General features: G+C 38.7%; 1 protein-coding gene across 4 annotated transcripts in view; it reads right to left on the reverse strand.

The window, feature by feature from the left end:
- The window catches only part of Xrcc5 (X-ray repair cross complementing 5), a 93,726-nt gene that overhangs the window by 17,265 nt on the left and 54,052 nt on the right, over positions 1–22,409 (reverse strand). For all 4 annotated transcript variants that reach the window (XM_042679205.1, XM_042679201.1, XM_042679202.1 and 1 more), the window contains one exon: positions 916–1,025. In XM_042679205.1, the coding sequence (XP_042535139.1) occupies positions 916–1,025 (110 nt within the window). The remainder of the gene's footprint in view (positions 1–915; positions 1,026–22,409) is intronic.

Here is a 22,409-nt window from a genome sequence, read left to right on the forward strand (position 1 = left end):
CACACAAGAATATATACTAGCCCAAGCCCAGAGTACAAGCCCCTTGACTGACAAAAAAAAAAAAAGAATATATACTAACAACTGTGCCTACTTTAAAAATATATTGAGATTTGAGGATTGCAGTTCGAAGCCAGCCCAAACAGGAAAGTTTGTAAGACTTATCTCCAATAAACTACCAAAAAAAATCTGGAAGTAGAGCTGTAGCTCCAGGGGCAGACCACTAGCCTTAAGCCAAAAAAAGAAGCTCAGGGATACCACCCAGGCCCTGAATTCAAGCTCTAGGACTGGCAAAATAAATGGATAAATACATAAAACTGTAATTTCTATTTCAAATTTGCTTGGCTCTTGCCTAGCTATAAATACATAGGCCTATACATAATTTGGAAGACTTTTTTAGAAGTGTTTTCTAAAATTTCGCAATTGAAAATATGAATAAATTGAAAATACACACAAATACACATAAGGATGGAGAGGAAGACAGTAATTATTTTTCAGCGTTTTTTTTTTTTCTAGCATCTAGATTCTTCATCCTGTCTTTGTAAAGAACTTCTTGATAACTACTGCAATATATATATATATATATATATATATATATATATACATACTTAGCTCATCCTTCACAATAGTGACAAAACCATCAGAGGTTACCATGGAAATTTCCTCAGGTTCTCTTAAGTAGGAAGCTAAAGCCAAGTCTTTAGAGTTCTGAAAAGCTAATTTCTGGGAATAAGATACCCCACCTAACCACCCATTGATCCTCAGAAATGACAAAGATGGCAGTAGTATTACTATGTCTCATGGATTATAGTGCTCTGTACACCTAGAATGAAAACTTGGAAAGCCTTGGCTTATTTGTGGGGTGTTTGCCTCTCCCCATGACAGATGGGGAAAGATAATACAGGAGAGGACAGTTACCTGAATAGCTTCTTCTCGGAAAGCTTTGATGCAATCCATGCTCTTCATAAAATATGGTGTTTCATTTGTCTCCAAAAATTGTTCAATGTGATTTATTAGCTGGTGACTTACTAGAATATAAGATAATACATTTATTTTCCTCAATGTGAGTGATAATTGTTGGACAAAGTTTGCTTCTTGGTAAGTGACAACAAGAATGAACTCCTGGTCAGTGTGCACAACACCACATTTCTTTTAGGAGTGATAAGATATAAAACTCGGACTTCACAAGTCTATACTTGAATTCAGGTAATACTGACTGGCATTTTTCAAGAAATAAAATTTAATTTCTAAAATACTTGGAATTATAGTTTTACCTTTGAGATGATAAGTACTAGGTTGTAGCGTTTTTTTTGTTTTGTTTTATTTTGATCTTATTGTTGCTTTATACCACCCTTCCCTGCCAGAATCTAGGGGCTGGTTTGGACAACTCAAAACTATGTTTCCTAATATAATCAAAGAAAATGAATTCTCTAGTCCCTCCCCAACTCTACTCAGGATAACTGTTAGGTTGTGCCAGGCAGTGCAAAGTACTGAGCCACAGACATCCTAGCTTTGACTGATCCCAGATTAAATTAGAGAAGAACAGCCTTGGTCTTAACATAGCATCCATTAGAAAGAAAAATCATTACTATATATCTTATGTCTTTAGTTGGACCTGATTATTTCCTGTGTTGCTCCCACTCTACCAGCTAGCAAACTGCCAGCAAGCAATGTATAGGGGGAAAACTGCAGGAAAAACAGAAAGTGTAAAGTAATCAGGGAACTTAATTTGCTGAAGTCACAAGTGACCCTTAAGATCTTTATCAAAGAACAAATGAAAGCAAGGTGACCAGGTACAACCTGAGGCTCACAGTTTCTCCTCTGAAAGCACCCACTAGCTGGCTGGTAGGGGATTAATGCCAAATGGTCAAGATATTCTAAAACCGCCATGTTTACCAAAATCATGACCTCATTTCAACATTCTAATAATTAAAAATGTATTATGAATATAATACTAAAGCAAACTACTTAGCAGAGTGATCTGAACATTGTTCAATGCTTATGAAAGATATGAAATTGGTGCCAAGGATCTAATAGCATTAGGAAAGAATTATAGAACTGAACAAACCATTTTCCAATATAGTGATTACGCCACAAAGGAAAAACATCCCTCAGTAACCATTTTATCTCTTCTACCAACCAGATTATGATCTCCATCATAATAACAAATTTCAGTTAACAAACTTCAAGAATTAAGAAAATATTTCTCTGCAATTTCAGAAGCCTTTACCTATGTCTCTTCCATCAGTGGCTTAATATCCAAGTATAATTCAAAGGAGACAAAGCATGTTCAGATGGTCTTTTCAGACAAGGTAAATAATGCAACCCTGATTAGCAGGCTGAGCAGAAAACTCATCAGCAAGAAGCTCAAAGCAAAAAAGAAGTGATCTTTCCTGCTCAGAAAGGCAAAGTACCAGAAAGGTTTGATATTTCTCATATCACATACAGCAGCCTACTTTCTCAGAGAGTTTGGTGTAACATTTTTTCAGCTGGGCACAGGTGGCTCACGCCTATAATACTAGCTACTTAGGAGGCTGAGATCTGAGGATTGCGGTTCAAAGCCAGCCGGGGCAGGAAAGTCCATGAGACTCTCATCTCCAATAAACCATCAGAAACTGGAAGTGGTGCTGTGGCTCAAGTGGTAGAGTGCTCACCTTGAGCTGAAGAGCTCCAGGACAGCGCAGCGCAACAGGCCCTAAGTTCAAGCCCCATGACCAACAAAAATAAAATAAAATAAAATAAATTTAAAATTCAGCATTATATATCTAGGCACAAATAAAAACCTCTGCAGCCAAAGCAGCAATCTCAGAGATTCCACATTCTCCATTCCTTTTGAGACGTGAATAAAGAATCTTAAGATGCTATAATATAAATATTTCCCTTTGATTTATTTAATGATTATTTTCATTAATTTATCCTAGCCTTTTTTTTTGTCCTGTAACAACTATGGAAAAGACACTTTGCAGAAATCAAGTGCTAATGGCTCATACTTATAGTTGTAGCTACTTGGGAACTGAGATCTGGGGGATTATGGTTCAAGACAAGCCTGGATAGAAAAGTTTGCTAGACTCACATCTCCAGAATAACCACCAAAAAAGCTGAGCTGTAAGTATGTCTCAAGTAGTAGAGCACCAACTAAGTAAGCAAGCACAGTGAGCAGGAGGTCCTGAGTTTAAACCTCAGTGTTAAAAAGAAGAAAAGAGCGGGGAGCTGGTGGCTCACGCCTGTAATCCTAGCTACTCAGGAGGTTGAGATCTGAGGATCACGGTTAAAAGCCAGCCCGGGCAGGAAAGTCCGTGAGACTCTTATCTCAAATAAACCACTAGAAAACCGGAAGTGGCACTATAGCTCAAGTGGTAGAGTGCTCGCCTCGAGCTGAAGAGCTGAGGGACAGTGCCCAAGCCCAGAGTTCAAGCCCCACGACTGACCAAAAAAAAAAAAAAGAAGAAGAAAAGACATTATTGTTATGTTCTGAAGGAAACACAAATAAGTTGGAAGACCCTTGCCTTTAAGGAATTTACAGTCTACTAGGGAATATAACATACAAAAATAGTAACAGACAATAAACATCAAGAGGGATGACTTACAAAATCATATTAATTGATCTCAAAAGTTTTGCATATTGCTCTGAATTTTTAAAAAATCTTGGGTAATTATAGCAAGCTTTGTGAATGAACATGGACCTCTGATTGAACAATAAAAAGAAGAGCTGGCTACTGTCTAGCAAGAAAACAAAATGACCCTAAGTATGAAAAGCAGAGGTGAAAAAAAAATCTACAGGATATGTGTGACACAAATCAAACAGTCCCCTACCTGGACAAGAGCAGAGGAAGAAAAAGGAGAAGAACTAGGCAAGAAACGGTAGAAGGGAACAAAAGGAACACATGTGAGGCTCCTGAGGGAAGGATGCGGCTTGATTCCTTAGAAAGCCTGAAGAATGAAGTGGGTCTAGGAATTACAGCACTGAGAAATTCTGGATAGAAGAAGAGAGCTGCTTCAAGTAACTAAAAAGTAACAGGAGGGCTGGGAATGTGGCTTAGTGGTAGAGTGCTTGCATAGCATACATGAAGCCCTGAGTTCTATTCCTCAGTACCATATAAATGGAAAAAGCCAGAAGTGGTGCTGTGGCTCAAGTGATAGAGAGCTGGCCTTGAGCACAGAGAGGAACAAGTACAGTGCTCAGGCCCTGAGTTCAAGCTCCAGGACTGGCAAAAATAAAAAATAAAATAACAGGAAAGGAAAATCAGTAGGATTCATATCACAGATACGAAGAGAAAAGATTTTAATAATAAATTAAAAGTTTATAAAGAGACCAAGGAATTAAAGGTTGAAGTTTAGGGAATCCTATAGGCCAGGAGCCCTGAAGCAACTAGAGCTATCAAATTCCTCTGCAAAAAATACAGTTTTCTGACTCATTTTATCTCAAAATATGAGAGAATAAGCATGAATGTGCATACACACATGGTGGGAGCGGGCACATTTTATTTTACAGAAAAAGTTATTCAAAAGAAATAACAATAAGCAAATGCCAAAGCCAACAATCCATTTGCAATCACTATTTGTGAAAGGCATATAAGGAAAATGAAGTAAGGATTGCCACAATCTACTTTCTAGTTAGGAAGGAAACCTCATGTATCTGTGCTCTTTTCTGGATTCAGTTTTTCTTATTTACATGTCAGACTATTTTGTCCTTTCTTCCAGATTGTTCAAAAACACAGGCAGGTATACACATCCAAACATTAATAAATAGAGCCAGATTTTGCCTGTCTGGAAATGGTTAGTCATAAGGCCAGCACATGTGGTCCATGATTCTGAATGCTACCCCTTTACCTACGAAGACTTTCTTGTGGTTCCCTAACTATAAAGAACCATTTAACACGAGGGAATAAATGTGATAAATAATGCTTTATATAGTGAATAATAGGATGAGATGTGGACTTTCGCTTCCCAAGTTTGGTGGCACTTTCCATTTTCCTGTCATTTTTGACAAACATGAAATGCAGCAGGAGCTAACAAAAATAAGATTATACCTTGGTTGGATTATGCTTGGCTCCTTGTCCTCCTCTGCCTATGTACAGAAAATACCGGCTACCAGGGTGCTCTTTTCTGCTTGTACAGAAATTATAAGCCTAAGTCAAGTCTTCATACTCAGTAAGTCATAGCCCCAATTATAATCACCAAACTTCTTCATCATTAGCCAGTGACTCAATAACACTCATTAGTAGCTAATGTGAAAAATGGCCACTGGAAGGACCATCCATCCATCTTAGGATACTAAGTCAGGCACAGGGCTATCAATTATCTCAAAGAAGACTTAAAAAATGTCTATTTTAGATTTTGAGGCTTTATATATGAGCTCTATATATTGGCCCAGTATCTTACCTAAGTACAAATGCCGATATACCAAGTTAACTTCAATGCACTCATACCTCAGTTACCTTAAAAAATTTTGTGGATTCATGTATCTTGTAAGAGGAAAATGTCCTTTTCCTTTTTTTCCTCTGGTCCTCCCTCTCTAACAGAAGACATTCAATACCATCCAAAGTCCTACAAAATGGACCACCTTCCTTCTTGGTACATATAACAAGAGCCAAAAACCTAAGGCTGTGAGCTTCTGGGATTTGGACTACGTTTACTCACTACTTTGGCTTAATACAAAAAAAATTTCCAGTCCAGTGAAAGGAAATCATCTATTATGGATTTTTCCCTTTATCTAACAGAGATAAAATAGTAGTAGAGTCGTTCATCGATCACACACCATGTATGAAGTTGTTGAAGGCATCTAAAATGATTTTACCAAACCCAGGATGTTTCCCAATTTAATTCTCACTATCTCATGGTTCATATAAATTTTCCTCCTTGAAAACATCCCTTTTGCAGATGTCAGCAGCTAAATCATTTAAAAATGTTAAGAACACATTTACATACCCAATAACAATATTATCTTTATAAAACAAAATTAAGCCTGGCGCTGGTGGCTCACGCCTGTAATCCTAGCTACTCAGGAGGCTGAGATTTGAGGGTTGCAGTTCAAAGCCAGCCCGGGTAGGAAAGTCCATGAGACTCTTATCTCCAATAAACCACTAGAAAACCGGAAGTGGCACTGTGGCTCAAGCGGTAGAGCGCTCTCATGAGCTGAAGAGTGCAGGGACAACCCCCAAGCCCAGAGTCCAAATCCCATGACCAACAAAAATAAATAAATTAATTAAAAGGCCACAATAAAAATTGAGCATTTAAATCAATAAACATAAGTTCAGGCCACTCACTATTGTTAACAGAATAAAAAAGGAGTCCTATTCATCAGTAATAAAACTCTAAGCAAGGAGTCTGTTCCACTATCAATCAACCTCACATGTAAATCACTGTTGGTTTTGGATTTTTTTTTCACCTCATCGGTTGGGGCTTGAACTCAGGGCCTGGCTGCTGCCCCTGAGCATCTCTGTGCTCAAGGCTAGCGCTCTACCACTTGAGCCATGGGGCCACTTATGGTTTGGGGGCAGTTAATTGAGATAAGAGTCTCCTGGGGACTTTTCTGCCCAGGCTGGCTTCCAACTGCAATCCTTAGATCTCAGCCTCCCAAAGAGCTAGGATTACAGATGTGAGCAACTGGTACCTGGTGTAAATCACTGTTTTAAGCAAGACACTTACAAGAGGTCTTTGCCTGATAAGCAAAGCAGTCTCTGATTTTAATATAGGCAGCTCAAACATGAATAGATCACAAGCCCACAGGTTTCCTTTATGCCTTTTTTTTTTTTTTTTGTCAGTCTTGGGGCTTGAACTCTGGGCCTGAACACTGTCTCTCAGCTCTTCAGCTCAAGGCTAGCACTCTACCACTTGAGCCACTGCACCACTTCTGGTTTTCTGAGTGCTTGATTGGAGACAAGACTCTCACAGACTTTTCTGCCCAGGCTGGCTTTGAACCGCAATCCTCAGATCTCAGCCTCCTGAATAGCTAGGATTACAGGCGTGAGCCACCGGCACCTGGCTTATCCTTTATGCCTCTTTAAGATACAAATTGGACATTGTGGAAAGATGCTGTGTGTTTATCAATCAGTATGCAAACCAGAATAAAAGAGATGACTCTTGTCAGTGCTGTGACAAAGGGCTGAAAAACTGACTGAGAATGGTACTGCAAGCCAGACATCAACAACAGCAAGAAGCCTTTAATATGTGGCAAAGGTGATGCTACTAAGAGACCACAGATCGTCCTGTGGGAGGCAAAGCTGTGATGGCACAAATACCGTGCCCTACACAGAAAGGAGGAGGAGATTCCTGGTTCCTCCCTCCCTCTCTCTTCCAACAAACATTCTTCCCCCACCCCCCAGGATCTCCCATTGGCTGAACAAAGCTGGAAGCCTTTAGCCATGAGAGTCTGGGAAAGTCGACCTATAGAGACCAGGCCCGTTCACCTTTTCCCTTCCCTAGATCCAGTGTGCACAGGGGAACAAGAAGAGTAGATCTAAGGGCTACTTGGCACAGTGTGTTATTTTACTCTTACTATTTTATGAACTAGATATTTCCAGAACACAGAAATAACAAGGCATTATTGAGTTTAAGTAATAAGGGTAGATAAAATTTTCAAAGGTTTTTCATTCTTTTGTAGTGAGATAGGATACAATGAAATCCAATTAAGTTGCTGAAAAAGGTTCACAAGCATATCTGAAGCTATTCCTAGCCACTTAAATTGTTATAAGTTGTATTTCTGCAAAAACAGAATTATGTAAAAAACATCTTTTACTTCTAACTAAAATATCCTTAGAGCTGCATACATTTTGCTTTCCTTCAGTTTTAACTATTTCTCCTTAACAGTTGTCACACAACCATGTTAACCATGAAAATACGAGAAACCAGAAATAACTAAGTATTTCCCATGGCTTTCATAGAAAATTTATTTGTACAAAAAACAAGGCATCCTAAATATCTTTCCTCTGACAAAGATATGCTGGATTATTTAAATATCCTTTCTGCTTCCTTTCAAAAGAATTCAAATTTAAGATTCCAGGAAGAATTTGCCCTGAATGCTTTTCTTCCTTGCTTTGGTATTTCTGATTAGTTTTGTAATCTTTTTTGTTGTTTTTTTGGTCCCAGTCCTGGGGCTTGAACTTGGGCCTAGGCACTGTCCCTGAATTTTTTAGTTCAAGGCTAGTACCTCTTGAGCCACATTCAACTACTTACTTTTTGGTGGTTAATTAGAGATAAGTATCAAGAACTTACCTGGCTGGGCTGGCTTCAAACTGTAACCCTCAGATCTCAGCCTCCTGAGTAGCTAAAGTTATAGATGTGAGCCACTGGTACCTGACCAGTTTTCTTAATCTTTAATGAAATATTCTTCTTTGGGGGGGCAAAAAGGGGAAGAGCCTAGTAATATGTACTTTAATCTTTTTTTTTTTTGGGGGGGGGGGGGTCTGGTCGTGGGGCCTGAACTCTGGGCCTGGGCGCTGTCCCTCAGCTCTTCAGCTCAAGGCTAGCGCTCTACCACTTGAGGTACAGTGCCACTTCTGGCTTTTTTCTTTTTGCTTATGTGGTGCTGAGGAATCGAACCCAGGGCCTCAGGCATGCAAGGCAAGTGCTCTACCACTGAGCCATCTTCCCAGCCCCAATGTACTTTAATCTTATGCTTAGCCAGTATTAATTATTGCAAGTATGGGATAATGCTTGTATTAGTCAGAATTACAATACTGGTTATACTAATATATACATCCATACCCAGATATACATAACTAATATAAACCAGGGCTTCCCAAGCTGTGTTCTCAGGAACTCCGGAGTTACATACCAATATATAATCATTGGAAAATGGGGTTTTGGCAAATATTTTTGGTAGACTTTCCATCTCTTTCTCTATTTCTCTCAATGAAATTTTTTTTTTTTTTTTTTTAAAGCCAGTCCTGGGGCTTCAACGCAGGGCCTGGGTGCTGTCCCTAAGATCCTTTTGCTTAAGGCTTGTACTCTACTACTTGAGTCACAGCACCACTTCTGGCTTTTTCTGTTTATGTAGTACTGCGGAGTCGAACCCAGGGCTTCATGAAGAATGCTAGGCAAGCACTCTACTACTAAGCCACCTTCCCAGCCCCCATGAAATATTCTTACTGGGGGGGGGGGGGGGGGGAGACTGGGTGGCAAAAAAAAAAACCTGAAAACTATGAAAAAAGCATAAATTTATGAATCTGACAATAATCTACAGACGTTTTCTCACTTGGCATGATGGCCCATGCCTGTAATACTAGGTGCTTAGGGGATGGGAAGATCAGAAGGATTATGGTTCCAGGCAACCCAGGTCAAAATGTTTGAGAGACCTCAATCAGTAAAGGTGGGAACAATGGGGCATATTTGTCATTCCAGCTACTCAGAAAGTGTAAATAGGATCATAGGCCAGATTGGGCTGGGTTTAAAAAAATTTTTTTAAAGGGAAATCCTATTCAAAAACTAATCAGAGCAAATAAGGTTTGAGGCATTTAAAGAAAGGTTGTCTTTTAAGCAACTAGACTGTAAAGTAGACAGAACTTAATCTTGTCTTTTGACTTTCTTGTCTTCCACCTTGAATTTTTTTCATCCACAGCTGCTCACATAGCGCAAGTGGTCTGCCTTCTTAGAAGAGCAGAAAGCCATCATATCTGCATGACCAAGGGGCAAAGGAAATTGAACTAAGGTATGTAAAGTGCTAACACCTCAATGGTACAGATTCAGCCCTGTTTTTTTTTTAAATAATAATTATTTTTCTTTCTAATAACTAAAAAACTCAATTAAAACCTTACTATTTAAGCTCTAAAAGTTCCATCACAGCCCATTTTTTCATGCTTAACGATTTTCTCATTAAATGTAGTAATTTCTTACAAATTGCACTAATAAAGTAAGTCCTGCTGGGTGTTTTCCCCCCTTTTTAAGTGCTGCCTTTTCATTGATGTGTTAAATTAAAACCCCAGGCACAAGGAGCAGAGTAAATGCAAAGTCTTTATTGTCAGAATCCACTCCTGCAGACTATGAGATCTTGCTTGTTTTATTTTTGTTTTTATTGAGTTAACTCAGTGTCCTACTTTGTAGCCACAGGAAGAATGATATTGAAGGCCTCTTGGCCTTGCTTACTCTGTAGTACGAAACGGGAGTGTGAGCTAATGAGAAACTAAAACAACATCTAGTTAGTCCACTGGCTGTAAGCTTACTTTAGCTAAGAGGACACAATGATGTATCCTTTATATCCTGGATGAATAATATTTCTCATCTTAAATAGTTTGGCATAAGACCAAATCTGTTCCGAAGGTAGGTGTCAACTTTTAACTTTCATGGTCAATGAATGGTTTCCATGACAGTCTACAATCTTTTAGGGGTTTTGTAAATTATTAGAAACATGGAATTTAACCCACTAAACATGTGCCACAAAGCTAAAAGGCCATCAATTAATATTTACAGGACATATAGCACTTAAATACAGAACAAAAAATATCATCACTAATTTTTTACAACTGCAGAAAGGAGTACATTTAAAGTATAAGACCATGGCATGGCTGGGCACCAGTGGCTCACATCTATAATCCTAGCTACTCAGAAGGCTGAGATCTGAAGCGATTCAAAGCCACCCTGGGCAGGACAATTCATAAACCTCTTATCTCCAATAAATGACTGAAAAAGCCAGAAGGAGAGCTGTGTTCAAGTGGTAGAATTCTAGCCTTGAACAAAAGAAGCACAGGAACAGTTTCCTGGCCCTGAGTTCAATCCCCAGGACTGGCCCCCCTCCCAAAAAAATTATAACATTCTAACATGAAAAAGAAACAAGGAAGACTTTTAAATATGAAATCTATATGCTCTACTCTTGCAAGAATGTGTGAGGGGTAAGGTGAGGGGTAGAGAGGGAAGAGAATAGGGTTTTTACAATGTTCCAAGGTCTTAGAATTCTAAAACGTGGCAAAACTTTCCAAAATAAAAGTGATATGGAAGACTTAAGAACCTGATCATCTTGATTTGAGCCTACTCCAAATGGGCAATAGGAGGGTGGGTGCAAGATGACTGTGTCTGGTATTCTAGCAATTTTGGAGGGAGAGAGAGAGACAGAGAAAGAGAAAGAGAGAGAGAGAGAGAGTAGCTTCATACTTGAGTAGATGACATTAAACTAATGTAGGAAGTAATCAGAAGGAACCAAGCAGCTATAGTAACAGTGCTGCAAGAAGAAACAGTCTGGAACAGGAGACCAATCTGGATTGGTAGGATCCAATTAAAAGTTGGTAATTGAATGGAATTGAAATTCATGTGTCAGTTGATGAGATACAATGAATGATGAGTCAGACTCCTGATCAAGGAGCGAAAGAGGCAGACACTGGTTGAATGTGCTTTTGTGCATATTGAAGGCAGAGGGAGCACACTACATTTTACAATGCATCATGAATGAGTCATTCTGGAAAGAAACTATCAAGTACTCAACCATATACTACACAAATCCTTCTAAAAATCTATAAATAGTGAAAGTATATTTATGCTGTATCTTTCCTGAGTGAGCTCTTTAATTTTTTACCTTCTATTGTATCATAGTTTTATGGGTAAAGTTTTATAACAGGTCTTCTTTCATGGACTAGGAGTTAGACACTGATACAAAGAACCAGGGATACTTCCTGTAATTCAAAAATGCTATAATTAAAAAATTCAAATTCTTGTTATTTCCAAGAAAACTGGTATTTTTTTCTAATTCAACAAATAATCTACTACTAGCTGTCAATACTAAGAATATACAAGTAGATGGAGGTTGTTTTGTTTCACTGATGGTTGTCTAGCATGGGAAAGCATCTATGATAATGAATCACACTATGAGAAAGAAAACTATGACCACACATTGGTTCCCTAAAGATATCAGTTGTCAAATCACAGACATCTCTTCAGAGTGGGATTTGGTGAGAGAGAAGAATGAATATTTTTGTGAAGAATATCATGAACAAAAACACAGAGGGAGAAAAGCCAGTGTCAAAAGGGTATACAGTTTGGTTGAGCACAGGGTTCATCAAGACACCTATACAAGAATCAGTTGAGAGTAGCAAGATGAGATCAAATTGTAGCAAGCCTTAAATGGACTGATTTCAAAGACCCAGAGAGTGATTAAGGAGAACAGACCCAAAATAAAAGCTAAAATATAAGAAGCTAAAGCTGTATAAAGACACAGGCTAGCTGGGACAAGAACTTTGAGTATAATTAATGGAGGATGCTAGAATCAACCAAAAGTAAAATAATGAAAGCTGTAATTAACATAATAATAGCATGGAAATATAGATGTAATTGTACTAAATAAGAAATGACTAGAAAGTCAAAGAGAATTAAAAATAGATACAAGTGGTCAGATACGCTTAACAGTAAAAAGAAAAAGAAAAAAGAAAAAGCAATAAAAATAAAGCTAATTTCTAAGCAAAGTCCCAGTGACACACTAAGAACCAGGACAAGTAAACACTCAGGCTGAGAACTCACTTGGGATACGTTTTTAGGCCCTCTCTGGGTCCTTTATGCCCCAGGTTATGTCAACATCCTACTCCATGAATTCTTCTTGAAGCTGTCACTCACCTGCATCTGTACCAATATAGTTTGCCTTCCCTCATACTGTCAGTGAAGCTAAGTCACTTCTAGACCTGTGCCCTGCATATCCTACCTCTCTCCTATACAAGGATCTCATCTAGTCTTATGCCTTTATAGACCATCTCTACTGAGACTTCTCCCAGAAAGGCTTATACCCAGGCATGTTCCATCAATTAAATATGCCTTTCTTCTCTCCGTTAATGGCAGTTCCTTCCAGATGTTCCACCAAAAAAAACTGGGAGTCATCCTTGACCTCTGGCTTACTCCCATACCTATATTACCACATACATAAATGGATCAAAATATGATCACATGACCAAAGCTGTCAAGTATGCTTTCAAAACATCAAAACAATTCTGACCTCTTCTATTTCCACACTCCTTCGTCCAATGAGATTAATACAGTAGCCTTCTAACTCTACATACTTCAATCTTGCCCTTCTTCAATGTGACATAAAACGTGAGGTAATCAGAGCATCCTCTACATAGAATTTTCATCCACTGTACTCACTACGCTCATCGTAGACGTCATTAAACTACTGCAGGAAGTAACTCGATATCCCAGTTACATTTCTGATCTCTTCCTCTACTTCTTTCCACCAGCCACAATGGTTTCCCTGATGGGGAACTATGAACACCCTGCTTCAGAGGAACATGCTCCTATGCTCCTCCGTCTGTCTACAAAGCTCTCTCCACTGATACCTACTGGGACCTCCCCACCATCTTCAATTCTCTGTTCAAATGATGCCTCAACATGACAGCCTCCAGGTCCTCTACATGAAAACACAAGTCCGATTCACTCCAGTATTTCTTACCCTACCACCCTACTTTAATTCTTCCCTACAGTGCTTTCCTGGGTTAAAGAATACCTCTCCAAACTCATGTCCTTTTTAGAACCTCAGAATTTGACCTTATTTGACTCAGACATATACTAGATATTGCAAATATCTGAGTCAAGCAGAAAAGGTCAGATAAGGTGATGTTAGGAAAATGAACCCTAAGATATGTAGCCAAATGTTTTTTTTTTCTTTCATGCGATTGTTTCTAACACATTTATAAGATTATTTCTTTGTTGCTTTGTATGTCCCTCCCCCACAGTATAACCCCTGCTTTCACTGTATTTGATGTCGGTATAATTTGTGGAGGGGAAGGGGAAAAACAAATCGTTTAAATACAGATACAGGTGGACCCGTTGCAACAATGAGATGTACAAGTCATTATGTCGAAAAATGAACTTTACAACTTTGGTGGGGGGGGAGGGGAGGGGAGGGGAGGGGAGGGGAGGGGAGGGGAGGGGAGGGGAGGGGAGGGGAGGGGAGAGGATAGAAAGGGATGGGAAGGGGAAACAAAGGAGGAGGCTACAATGCTTGATAAGAAATGTACTCATTATCTTGCCCATGTAATTGTAACCCCTCTGTACAGTATTTTCACAACAAAAAAATAAAATTTAAAAAAAATTTAAAAAAAAAGAATTTGACCTTATTTGGAAATTAGGGTCCTTGCAGATGTAATCAAGTTGAGATAAGGTCATTATGGTGAGTCCTAATCCAGTATGACTGGATTCTGTATAAAGAGGCAAATTTAGGACACATGCTCATGTTAAGAGAAAGCCAAAGACTAGACTAATGCAGGTACAAATGAAGGAACTCCAAGGCTTGTCGGCTATCATGAGAAATTAAGAGTCACTGAACAGTCTCCCTAAGACTCTTCCAGGAGAAACCAATCCTGCCAATTTTTTATTTTTTTCTAGCCTCCAGAACTGAGAAAATAAACTGGTGTTTTAAGCCACTCAGTTTGTGGTACTCTACTACATCAGCCCTACAAATTAATAACAAGTACTTATTACCATATCTAGTATTTGACATAGCTAGTATTTTCTTACTTATTTACTCTGTGTCTTTCTCTAACAACTGGACCATAGAAGACGTTCAACTTTTTCTAAATAGATGAATAAATCATCCAGGCCTCACTGGCTTGTCCACCTAAAGGACTGTGCAATGAATTTCCTGTTGTTCCTTCCATTTAAACCCACATACTGTGTATTTAGCATTCTATTCACTTAGGGGAGTGGAGAGTCTGGAACTGTTTTCATTACCTCTCCCTTTAATTAATTAATTAATTAATTTATTAATTTATTTATTTATTGCTGGTTGTGGGGCCTGAACTCTGAGCTTGGGTGCTGTCCCTCAGCTCTTCAGCTCAAGGCTAGTGCTTACAACTTGAGCCACAGTGCCACTTCCAACTTTTTCTGCTTATGTGGTGCTGAGGAATCGAACCTCATGCATGCAAGGCAAGGAATCAAATCTCATGCATGCAAGGCAAGCACTCTACTACAGAGCCACCTTCCTAGCCCCACCTCTCCCTTTATTATACAGGAATGGAAATAATGAAACTCTACGGAAGGGGAACTATACAAAGTATAGCAGGTTAAGTAATATATACATACTGTATACATACATATACGTAATATATACAGATGCAAATATGCAGGGTTGAAACATCATGTCCAATGCAGCTAGTAACTACATGCATGTGGATGTTGCAAAGTATGACTTAGCATTATTGCATCTTGTAAGCTCTTTTTCCTCTCTAAGATACTAACTTGTGTGATCACACTGGGCTTGAGGGTGATTCTAAAAGTACTGCCTATAGTTACTACTTACTGCTCCACTTACCTCACCCTGAAACAATTAACACCTTGGTCACAATAGACAGCATTATAAGGGATTAACAGTTATTCCCATGAAGAGAGATATAGAATCTGTGGATGGAAAAGTTTTGAAAGGTAAGGACAAGAAAGAAGAGGTGTTTTTTTTTTTTTGGGGGGGGGTAGGGGAAGGATGCTGGTCCTGGGGCTTGAACTCAGGGCCTGGGTGGTATTCCTGAGCTTTTTGTTGTTGTTGTTGCTGCTGCTGTTCAAGATTGGAGCTGTACCACTTGAGCCCCAGCTCTACTTCTGGCTTTTTTGGGTGGTTAATTGAAGATAAGAGGCTCATGGACTTTCCTGCCCAGCTGGCTTTGTTCACACTGCAATCCACAGATCTCAACCTCAGATTATACATGTGAACCACTGGCATCTCGCTGAGAGGACATTACTTTGCAGTTTTCCAATGAACATGTGCTTAATTTTTAATAAAGAGAAGCCTAAAGAACAATTGTTATCTTAATATATGTAAGACTTAAAAAAAACCAATGTTCTATAAAGAAAAAAAATATGTTAAGAGATTGACATATAAACAATTGTTTCTGTGGGCTGGGAAGGTGGCTCAGTGGTAGAGTGCTTGCCTTGCATGCATGAGGCCCTGGGTTCAATTTCTCAGCACCACATAAGCAGAAAAATAAAAAGCCGGAAGTGGCGCTGTGGCTCAAGTGCTAGTCTTGAGGTGAAGAGCTGAGGAACAGCGCCCAGGCCCAGAGTTCAGGCCCACGACCGGACCCAAAAAGCAAACAAACAAACAAACAAAAATTGTTCCTGTTTTTACAAACTGTCAGTTGCTGATAGTTACATTCAGAATACTATTTCATTGATACATTTATTTATTTTATTCTTCCTGCACTATTCGTTCTGTTTATTATTCATATAGTCATGAAGAGAACTGGCAAAAAGAACCTTTGGAAATATATTATACTTTACCTACTGAGAAATATATTATACTTTACCTTCTGAGAAAGTCTACTGATTTGTTCCAGATTTGTTGTAGGGAAATCTTTTTTTGGGATCAGGTTGTGGGGCCTGAATGCTGGGCCTGGGCGCTGTCCCTCAGCTCTTCAGCTCAAGGCTAGTGCTCTACTACTTGAGCTACAGCGCCACTTCTAGCTTTTTTCTTTTTGCTTATGTGGTGCTGAGGAATTGAACCCAGGGCCTCATGCATGCAAAGCAAGCACTCTACCACTGAGCCACCTTCCCAGTCCCTGTTGTAGGGAAATCTTATCTTGAGGTTATGAATTCTATTCTCCTTATAATCTCAGACATTTAAAATTCTATTGGGTAAGTCTTATTGGCTTCATTGCAGCAATTAGAAATCGGACTAAGTTTTTATGGTCTTTATTTGGTGACATGATCTTGTACACAGAAAGTCCCCAGGAATATTTAAAAATCTATAAGAACTAATAAACAACTTGAGGGTAGAAGCAAGAATTAACTCCTAACAGGCACAAGGAATTTGGAGGGAACAAGCAAATATTCTTTAGCTGGATTGTGGTGATGAATAATTGTATAGTATAATTCATAGCAGAAAATTTTACTATAATAAAACTATATTTAAAATTGTTTTAAATATAAGTTTTATTATAGTAAAACTTATCTGAGATTTTTGGAGAGGAGCTTTACATAGATAATAAAAGCTACTATATGTTTCTACTACAAAATAACTATTAAAGTTTAGCAAATCTTACCTTCAATATAAGAAAATAATACCAGATTCCAAGGGTAATTATAAAAAAAATACTTACAGGAGGAATAGCTTCACTAAAAAAGTTAAATTTTCTACTTCAAATCATGTCTATGCTGTAATATTTCTAATCTCTGATGCAAATGTATACAACTGAATCAAGCTGCCTATCCCCTTCTAGACAAAAAAGCAAATTGCGTGGCCCCCCCCCCCCTTTTTTGTCAGTAGTGGGGCTTGTACTTAGGACGTAGGCACTGTCCCAGAGCATTTTTTGCTCAAGGCTAGCTCTTTACCACTTTAATCCACAGCTCTACTTCTGGTTTTCAGATGGTTAATTAGAAATAAGAGTTTTACTTACTTTCCTGGCTGGGATTGGCTTCAATCTGCAGTTCTCAGATCTTCCTAAGTAGCTAGGGTTAACATGCATGAGTCCCCAGGGTCCTACCCTGCCCCCCTTTATTTAATGTTTTGTGTAGACATTCATAGACAGAAGAGATAGAACTGTACCAAATATTACTTGCCACTTCTTTCTACATCAGCGTATTTTGGTCTTGGGGGGCGGGGAGAGAGCTTGCAATCCAAGAGGACCAAATACTTTCATTACATTTAAGTGGGATTCCAAGCTGTTTCTAGGCTTCTCCTCTTAACACATTTCAGCTGATTAGTGCTTATTTTAATAAAAGTCTAACATCCTTTCTTAAACTTCTTAATTGGTTAAGAGCTTCTGTTGTTTGCCACAAGCAGTCACTTCGTCATTGATTAAAGTAGTTTGCACATCAGCACAATCTGAAAATCAGTTTTTTGGCCAACCAGCTGGGCTTTAGAAGCAATCTCTAAGATAGCCCAATTTGAGGGGAACCTAGGGTAATGCCATGAATGATAAAGACAGGAGGTAGAGGAAATAAATCAAACTGCCATGACAAGTAGTACTTCAACTGTTTTCTGCCTCACAAATCATACACATGCTTACTTACTACACGTTGGGTAACAGTTCCTTTTCTTTCATGTATCCGGGAGCTCTGTGCATTATTGCACTGGTGATAAAGGTTCAGTATGTGAAAGGCAGTTTTGAATGGTCTTTGGCCTATTTTAGCTGTTCTGATGCAGGGCAAGTCATAAGACACACATTTTCAGCCAGAGGAAAAGCCATGTTTAAGGCTGGCCACTTCACTATGAAGCATGAGAAATCAAAGCACTGGGAGAAAACAGAATCACTGTCATATATTACATACATGCAGACCTTCTTTAAAGCTCTCAGGACAGATCTAAGCACTCACCAAGAACTTAAGCCTGGCACACTGCTTTCATTGACATGCTAACAGTTGTCTTTCTTAGGGGACAGCCACATCACATTTTCTAAAAGCCATACCTTATAATTGGAGATGTGATGTACACAATGATGACAAATATTGAAAGGATTTTAGAACTAGAATAAGAATGGATGGAAACCTTTTAGGGAGAGTGGCCAAAAAATGAAAATACTTTAACAACGGTTATGATGTCTTTGGTTTCTATGTCATGTCTTTTTTGTTTTAAATTTCCATCTTTATTTCAATGATTCATTTTAGTTATCTGGCTGAAGAGCTTTATTACATTAAGATGTACCCTTCAGGATAGTGCTGTGTGCCATCTAATGGAATGTATGTGGCCAGTAAAGAAGTCTAAACTTGATCTGAATCTCTGGAATTTGACCCAGTGTCTTCCATACATTTGCAATAGTCTGTGGAGTCCTAAGCACTCTGGACCTCTCAGTCCACCCACATGGAAGGTGAACAAGACCGCTGATGCATAATTACCATGTCAAATAATAACACTCTTTCAGCAGGTATCCTCTAACCCTCCAAACAGGCTGATTTTCCTATTAGAATGGGATGATTTGCCTTGATAAATGAGACATAAAGTAAGTCTGGATTGTCAAGTTCTGGGTTTTAACAATTTAAAATACATCAAAAAGGAAGCAAGTGAAAATATTTGGGGGGAAAAAAAGCGAAATACAGACTAGAATTGGCATCCATGTGCTTTCTTCCTCATGACTAGATATATCAGTGCTATTTTGGGAAAGGAATAAGTATGTCAAGCTCATGAAAGATTCCTATAGGTCCAAAGATCTTTAAATTTCTAGTCATTGCATTTAGTATCTTTTAAGATATTCTAGGTATTTGACAGACCTTATTTTTCTTACTCATATCTTTGTAGAAAAAGGCCACATATTAATTTTATCTGTATATGGACAGAGCTCTGATAGATTACATATTTCAAATCCAAGATTACATAAACCAAGGCCAATTACCAAAGGAAACAAACAGATGAAAACGTCTTCTAGATCATAATACTATAGGATCCAATTTAGTTTTTGACTCATGGCAGAAAAATCACATAATCCACCCAAGTAAACTGCTACACAAACTGGAAAAAAAAGTCTATTTGACTTTGATGAGTAATGTAATGCTATTATTAATTACAGCATTTTTATCATGTGCTAGGAGAACTTAGAAAAATAAACTTTCAGAAATACCTTTTAAAGTTGAAAGAAATGTTTTTGATGATCAGAGTAAGGCAGATTACAAAAAAGACTTAGGGATAAGTTTTGATCCAAAGTACAAGGAAGAGGGAAAAAAAGAGAGAAATTCTGTGCCTTAGCAGTCACAGAATCAACTGATCACTTTCTACCAACTGGACAGGTGTGCACTGTGGCTTCTTTGTATATTAGTCTAATGTTAAACAGCAGCTGTTTGGGTGGATGTGAGCTCTCCTACTTAGGGTGTCTGAACTGTTGTTCTCTTTTTTTAAGCCAGTTATGCTCATATGAATTTGATTTGGTTGAATGAAGCTCCCCCACCCTGACACTATGAAGAAGCATAATATATAATCTGCTTAGCAAAAGCAAGATCCAGGAAAAAGAAACTCATCTTACTATAAAATAGGTTACATTTCATCCTATTAGTTGATTCTATATGTCTATCTTTTCTGGCAGGCTCCAAGAGCCTTTTTCTGAAACATGAGGAACATTCTGACATGCTATCCCATAGTCAGTGGGAATTTATAAAATTCAGACATATATCCATCACACACTCAGGAATTGGGTGACTCTTGCTTCTAGATAGATAGTTTGTTGTCTATCTTTAGCTGTTTTAGCACTCTTCCTAAGTAAAGCAGGGAAAAGGCAAATAATTGGAAATCTATGGTGTTCTTTGGCAGCAGAGTTGGTAATGGACTTGGTGGAGGAGGCATGTTCAAAGAAATGAGTAGACTTGATATGAGTGACTGCTCAGATGTGTGGACCCACAGCCACAGATGATGGCAGTGACACCCTTATGAGTAGTGTCATGAGGAAATGGTCCTACTTTCACAACGACAGATAACTACTGTAGTCAGGGCACGTAAGGAAGAAAGAGAGAAGGGGCTGGAATAAGGGCACTCACAGAATACTTGGCAGCCAAGATGTGTTGTTTTCTCTCTGTCAACAAGGTTAAAACAAAAAGCATCCTTCATACTGAACACCAGAAGATAAGAAAATGTGCAGCTGCCTACTGTGGACTACTGATAACATAAGATAGTATCACTAAGCTATGATTAGGACTGACAGAGATGTCTCATTTCTGCCTAAGGGTAAAGCAATTTTACCAACTATCTGTTAGTCATAGTTTTGGCTTCCCTTCCCCTCTTTCCCTGCACAGACAACTCTCAGGGATAAAGGAGATCATTACTAGGGAGGGTACTTAAAATCTGGAGGGAGAACTCTATAGGACAAAGAAAGTGAGTCTGGGCTCATAAAGGGCCTTACAACAGAGAAGCTGAAGCAGAACAAAAGCAAGGACAAGCAATGAAGAGACCGAATTTCAAGAGGAGGAGGAATAAAAGGGGAGCCAAGTGAGAGCCACAAAGCAGAAGCATGGTTAACCAGCAGGCCACCGCTTTTCTACAGCCATGTGGAGGGTCTGGTTTAGCAACTTCACTGGAAAGCTCTGATTTATTACCAAGTCCTAGGTGGAGGGACAGAGGGACACCCACTGTTACAACATGAGCAATGTGCTAGGACTCAGTGTCACATTCAGCAAGACTGGACAGTCTATTCATCAAAAGGCTATGGATAGGCATGACCTTATAAAGATTTAAGTGTTGAAAGGAGTCCATTAGGAAGCAGAAGAAAGAGTCTGGCTAAGCAAAAAAATAAAAATAAAAAAATAAAAAAGCAAAAACAAGCAAACAAAAAAAAAAGTGTATACAGGAGAAGGGTATCTGAATGCCTGTGTGGTTGGAGGGGAAATCTATCTCTTCTAAATTTATAGTTTTTTCACCAGTTTTTTCCTCTTGTGGCCTATATATTATAGGGATCCACTTGGCTTTGTCATTTTAACATGACTGTTTAAAATCTCTAGCTCTTTGGCCTAGAAGAAACTATGTTTCCTAAGACTGAGCAAATTCTCAGGAATGTACACTCTCATGGTTTCTCAGACTCTGGCCTCCTACAAGTGTCTTCTCTGTCCTGCTTGAAGTAATTCCCTCTTCACCAGTTTTCTTCAGTAGAATACATAAATATAATACTCCCATAGAGTTTTGTAATCTGAGTCTTTGTGGTTATATCTATAGATAGATTCACTCACTTCCTTTCTCTCCTTTCATTTTCTCCTCCTCAACCCTGTCTTGAATGTGCTTCTAAACTTCTACTTTAGAAGAATTAGGTGCTTTCCCTGCCATTCAAGCTTCAGCACTGGCTGACTGCCAAGCCTGGGCCATATTCTACTCTCAGAGCACACCCAAATATTTTTCTCCCTGAAACTAAATCTCTCCTTCAGAAAACTGACACTAGCTCTTAAAACTCTTAATGTTTTCTTTACTTCCTCATGTGACTTTGCTGGGTAAATAAAACAAAGACTGACCCAATGCAAGGCTAACATATGTCTTGCGTTGACATAAAATAACTAGTAGACTCCATATAACAGTGATCATAACTACATTTAATTGCTAAGAAGACCATTCCTACATCAAGATCAATCAGTTCCAGAAAAGGATCATGGACTGTGGCTGGACAAGGTAGTAGTAGGAAGGAAGCATGGCTCCCACCTATAATCTTAGCTACTCAGTAGGCTGAGAACAAAAGAATCATAATACAAGGCCCCAAAACTCCATCTCTAAAATAAAAGCAGGATGAAAGGCATGTCTCAAGTGGCAGATCACCAGCTAAATAAGCAAAGCTAAGTAAATGTGAGGCCCTCAGTTCTAACCCTGGTACTGACAAAAAAAAAAGTTCAATCTTTCTTTAAAATCTTAATTATCGGGTGAGATGGCTCGTTCTATAGTCCCAGCTATAGCTACCCAGAGGTGAATGTCATAGTTCCAAGACAGCTCAGGACAAAAAGTCAGCAATCCTCATCTGAAAAACCAAACCACAGGGGTGATGGAATGCTCTGGACAAAAATGAGACCGTATTTGAAAAGAATCACAAAGTAAAAAGGACTTAAAAACATGGTTCAAG

The sequence above is a fragment of the Dipodomys spectabilis genome, unplaced genomic scaffold (assembly GCF_019054845.1).
Source record: "Dipodomys spectabilis isolate Male_0828 unplaced genomic scaffold, ASM1905484v1 ptg000051l, whole genome shotgun sequence".
Classification (NCBI taxonomy): Eukaryota; Metazoa; Chordata; class Mammalia; order Rodentia; family Heteromyidae; genus Dipodomys; species Dipodomys spectabilis.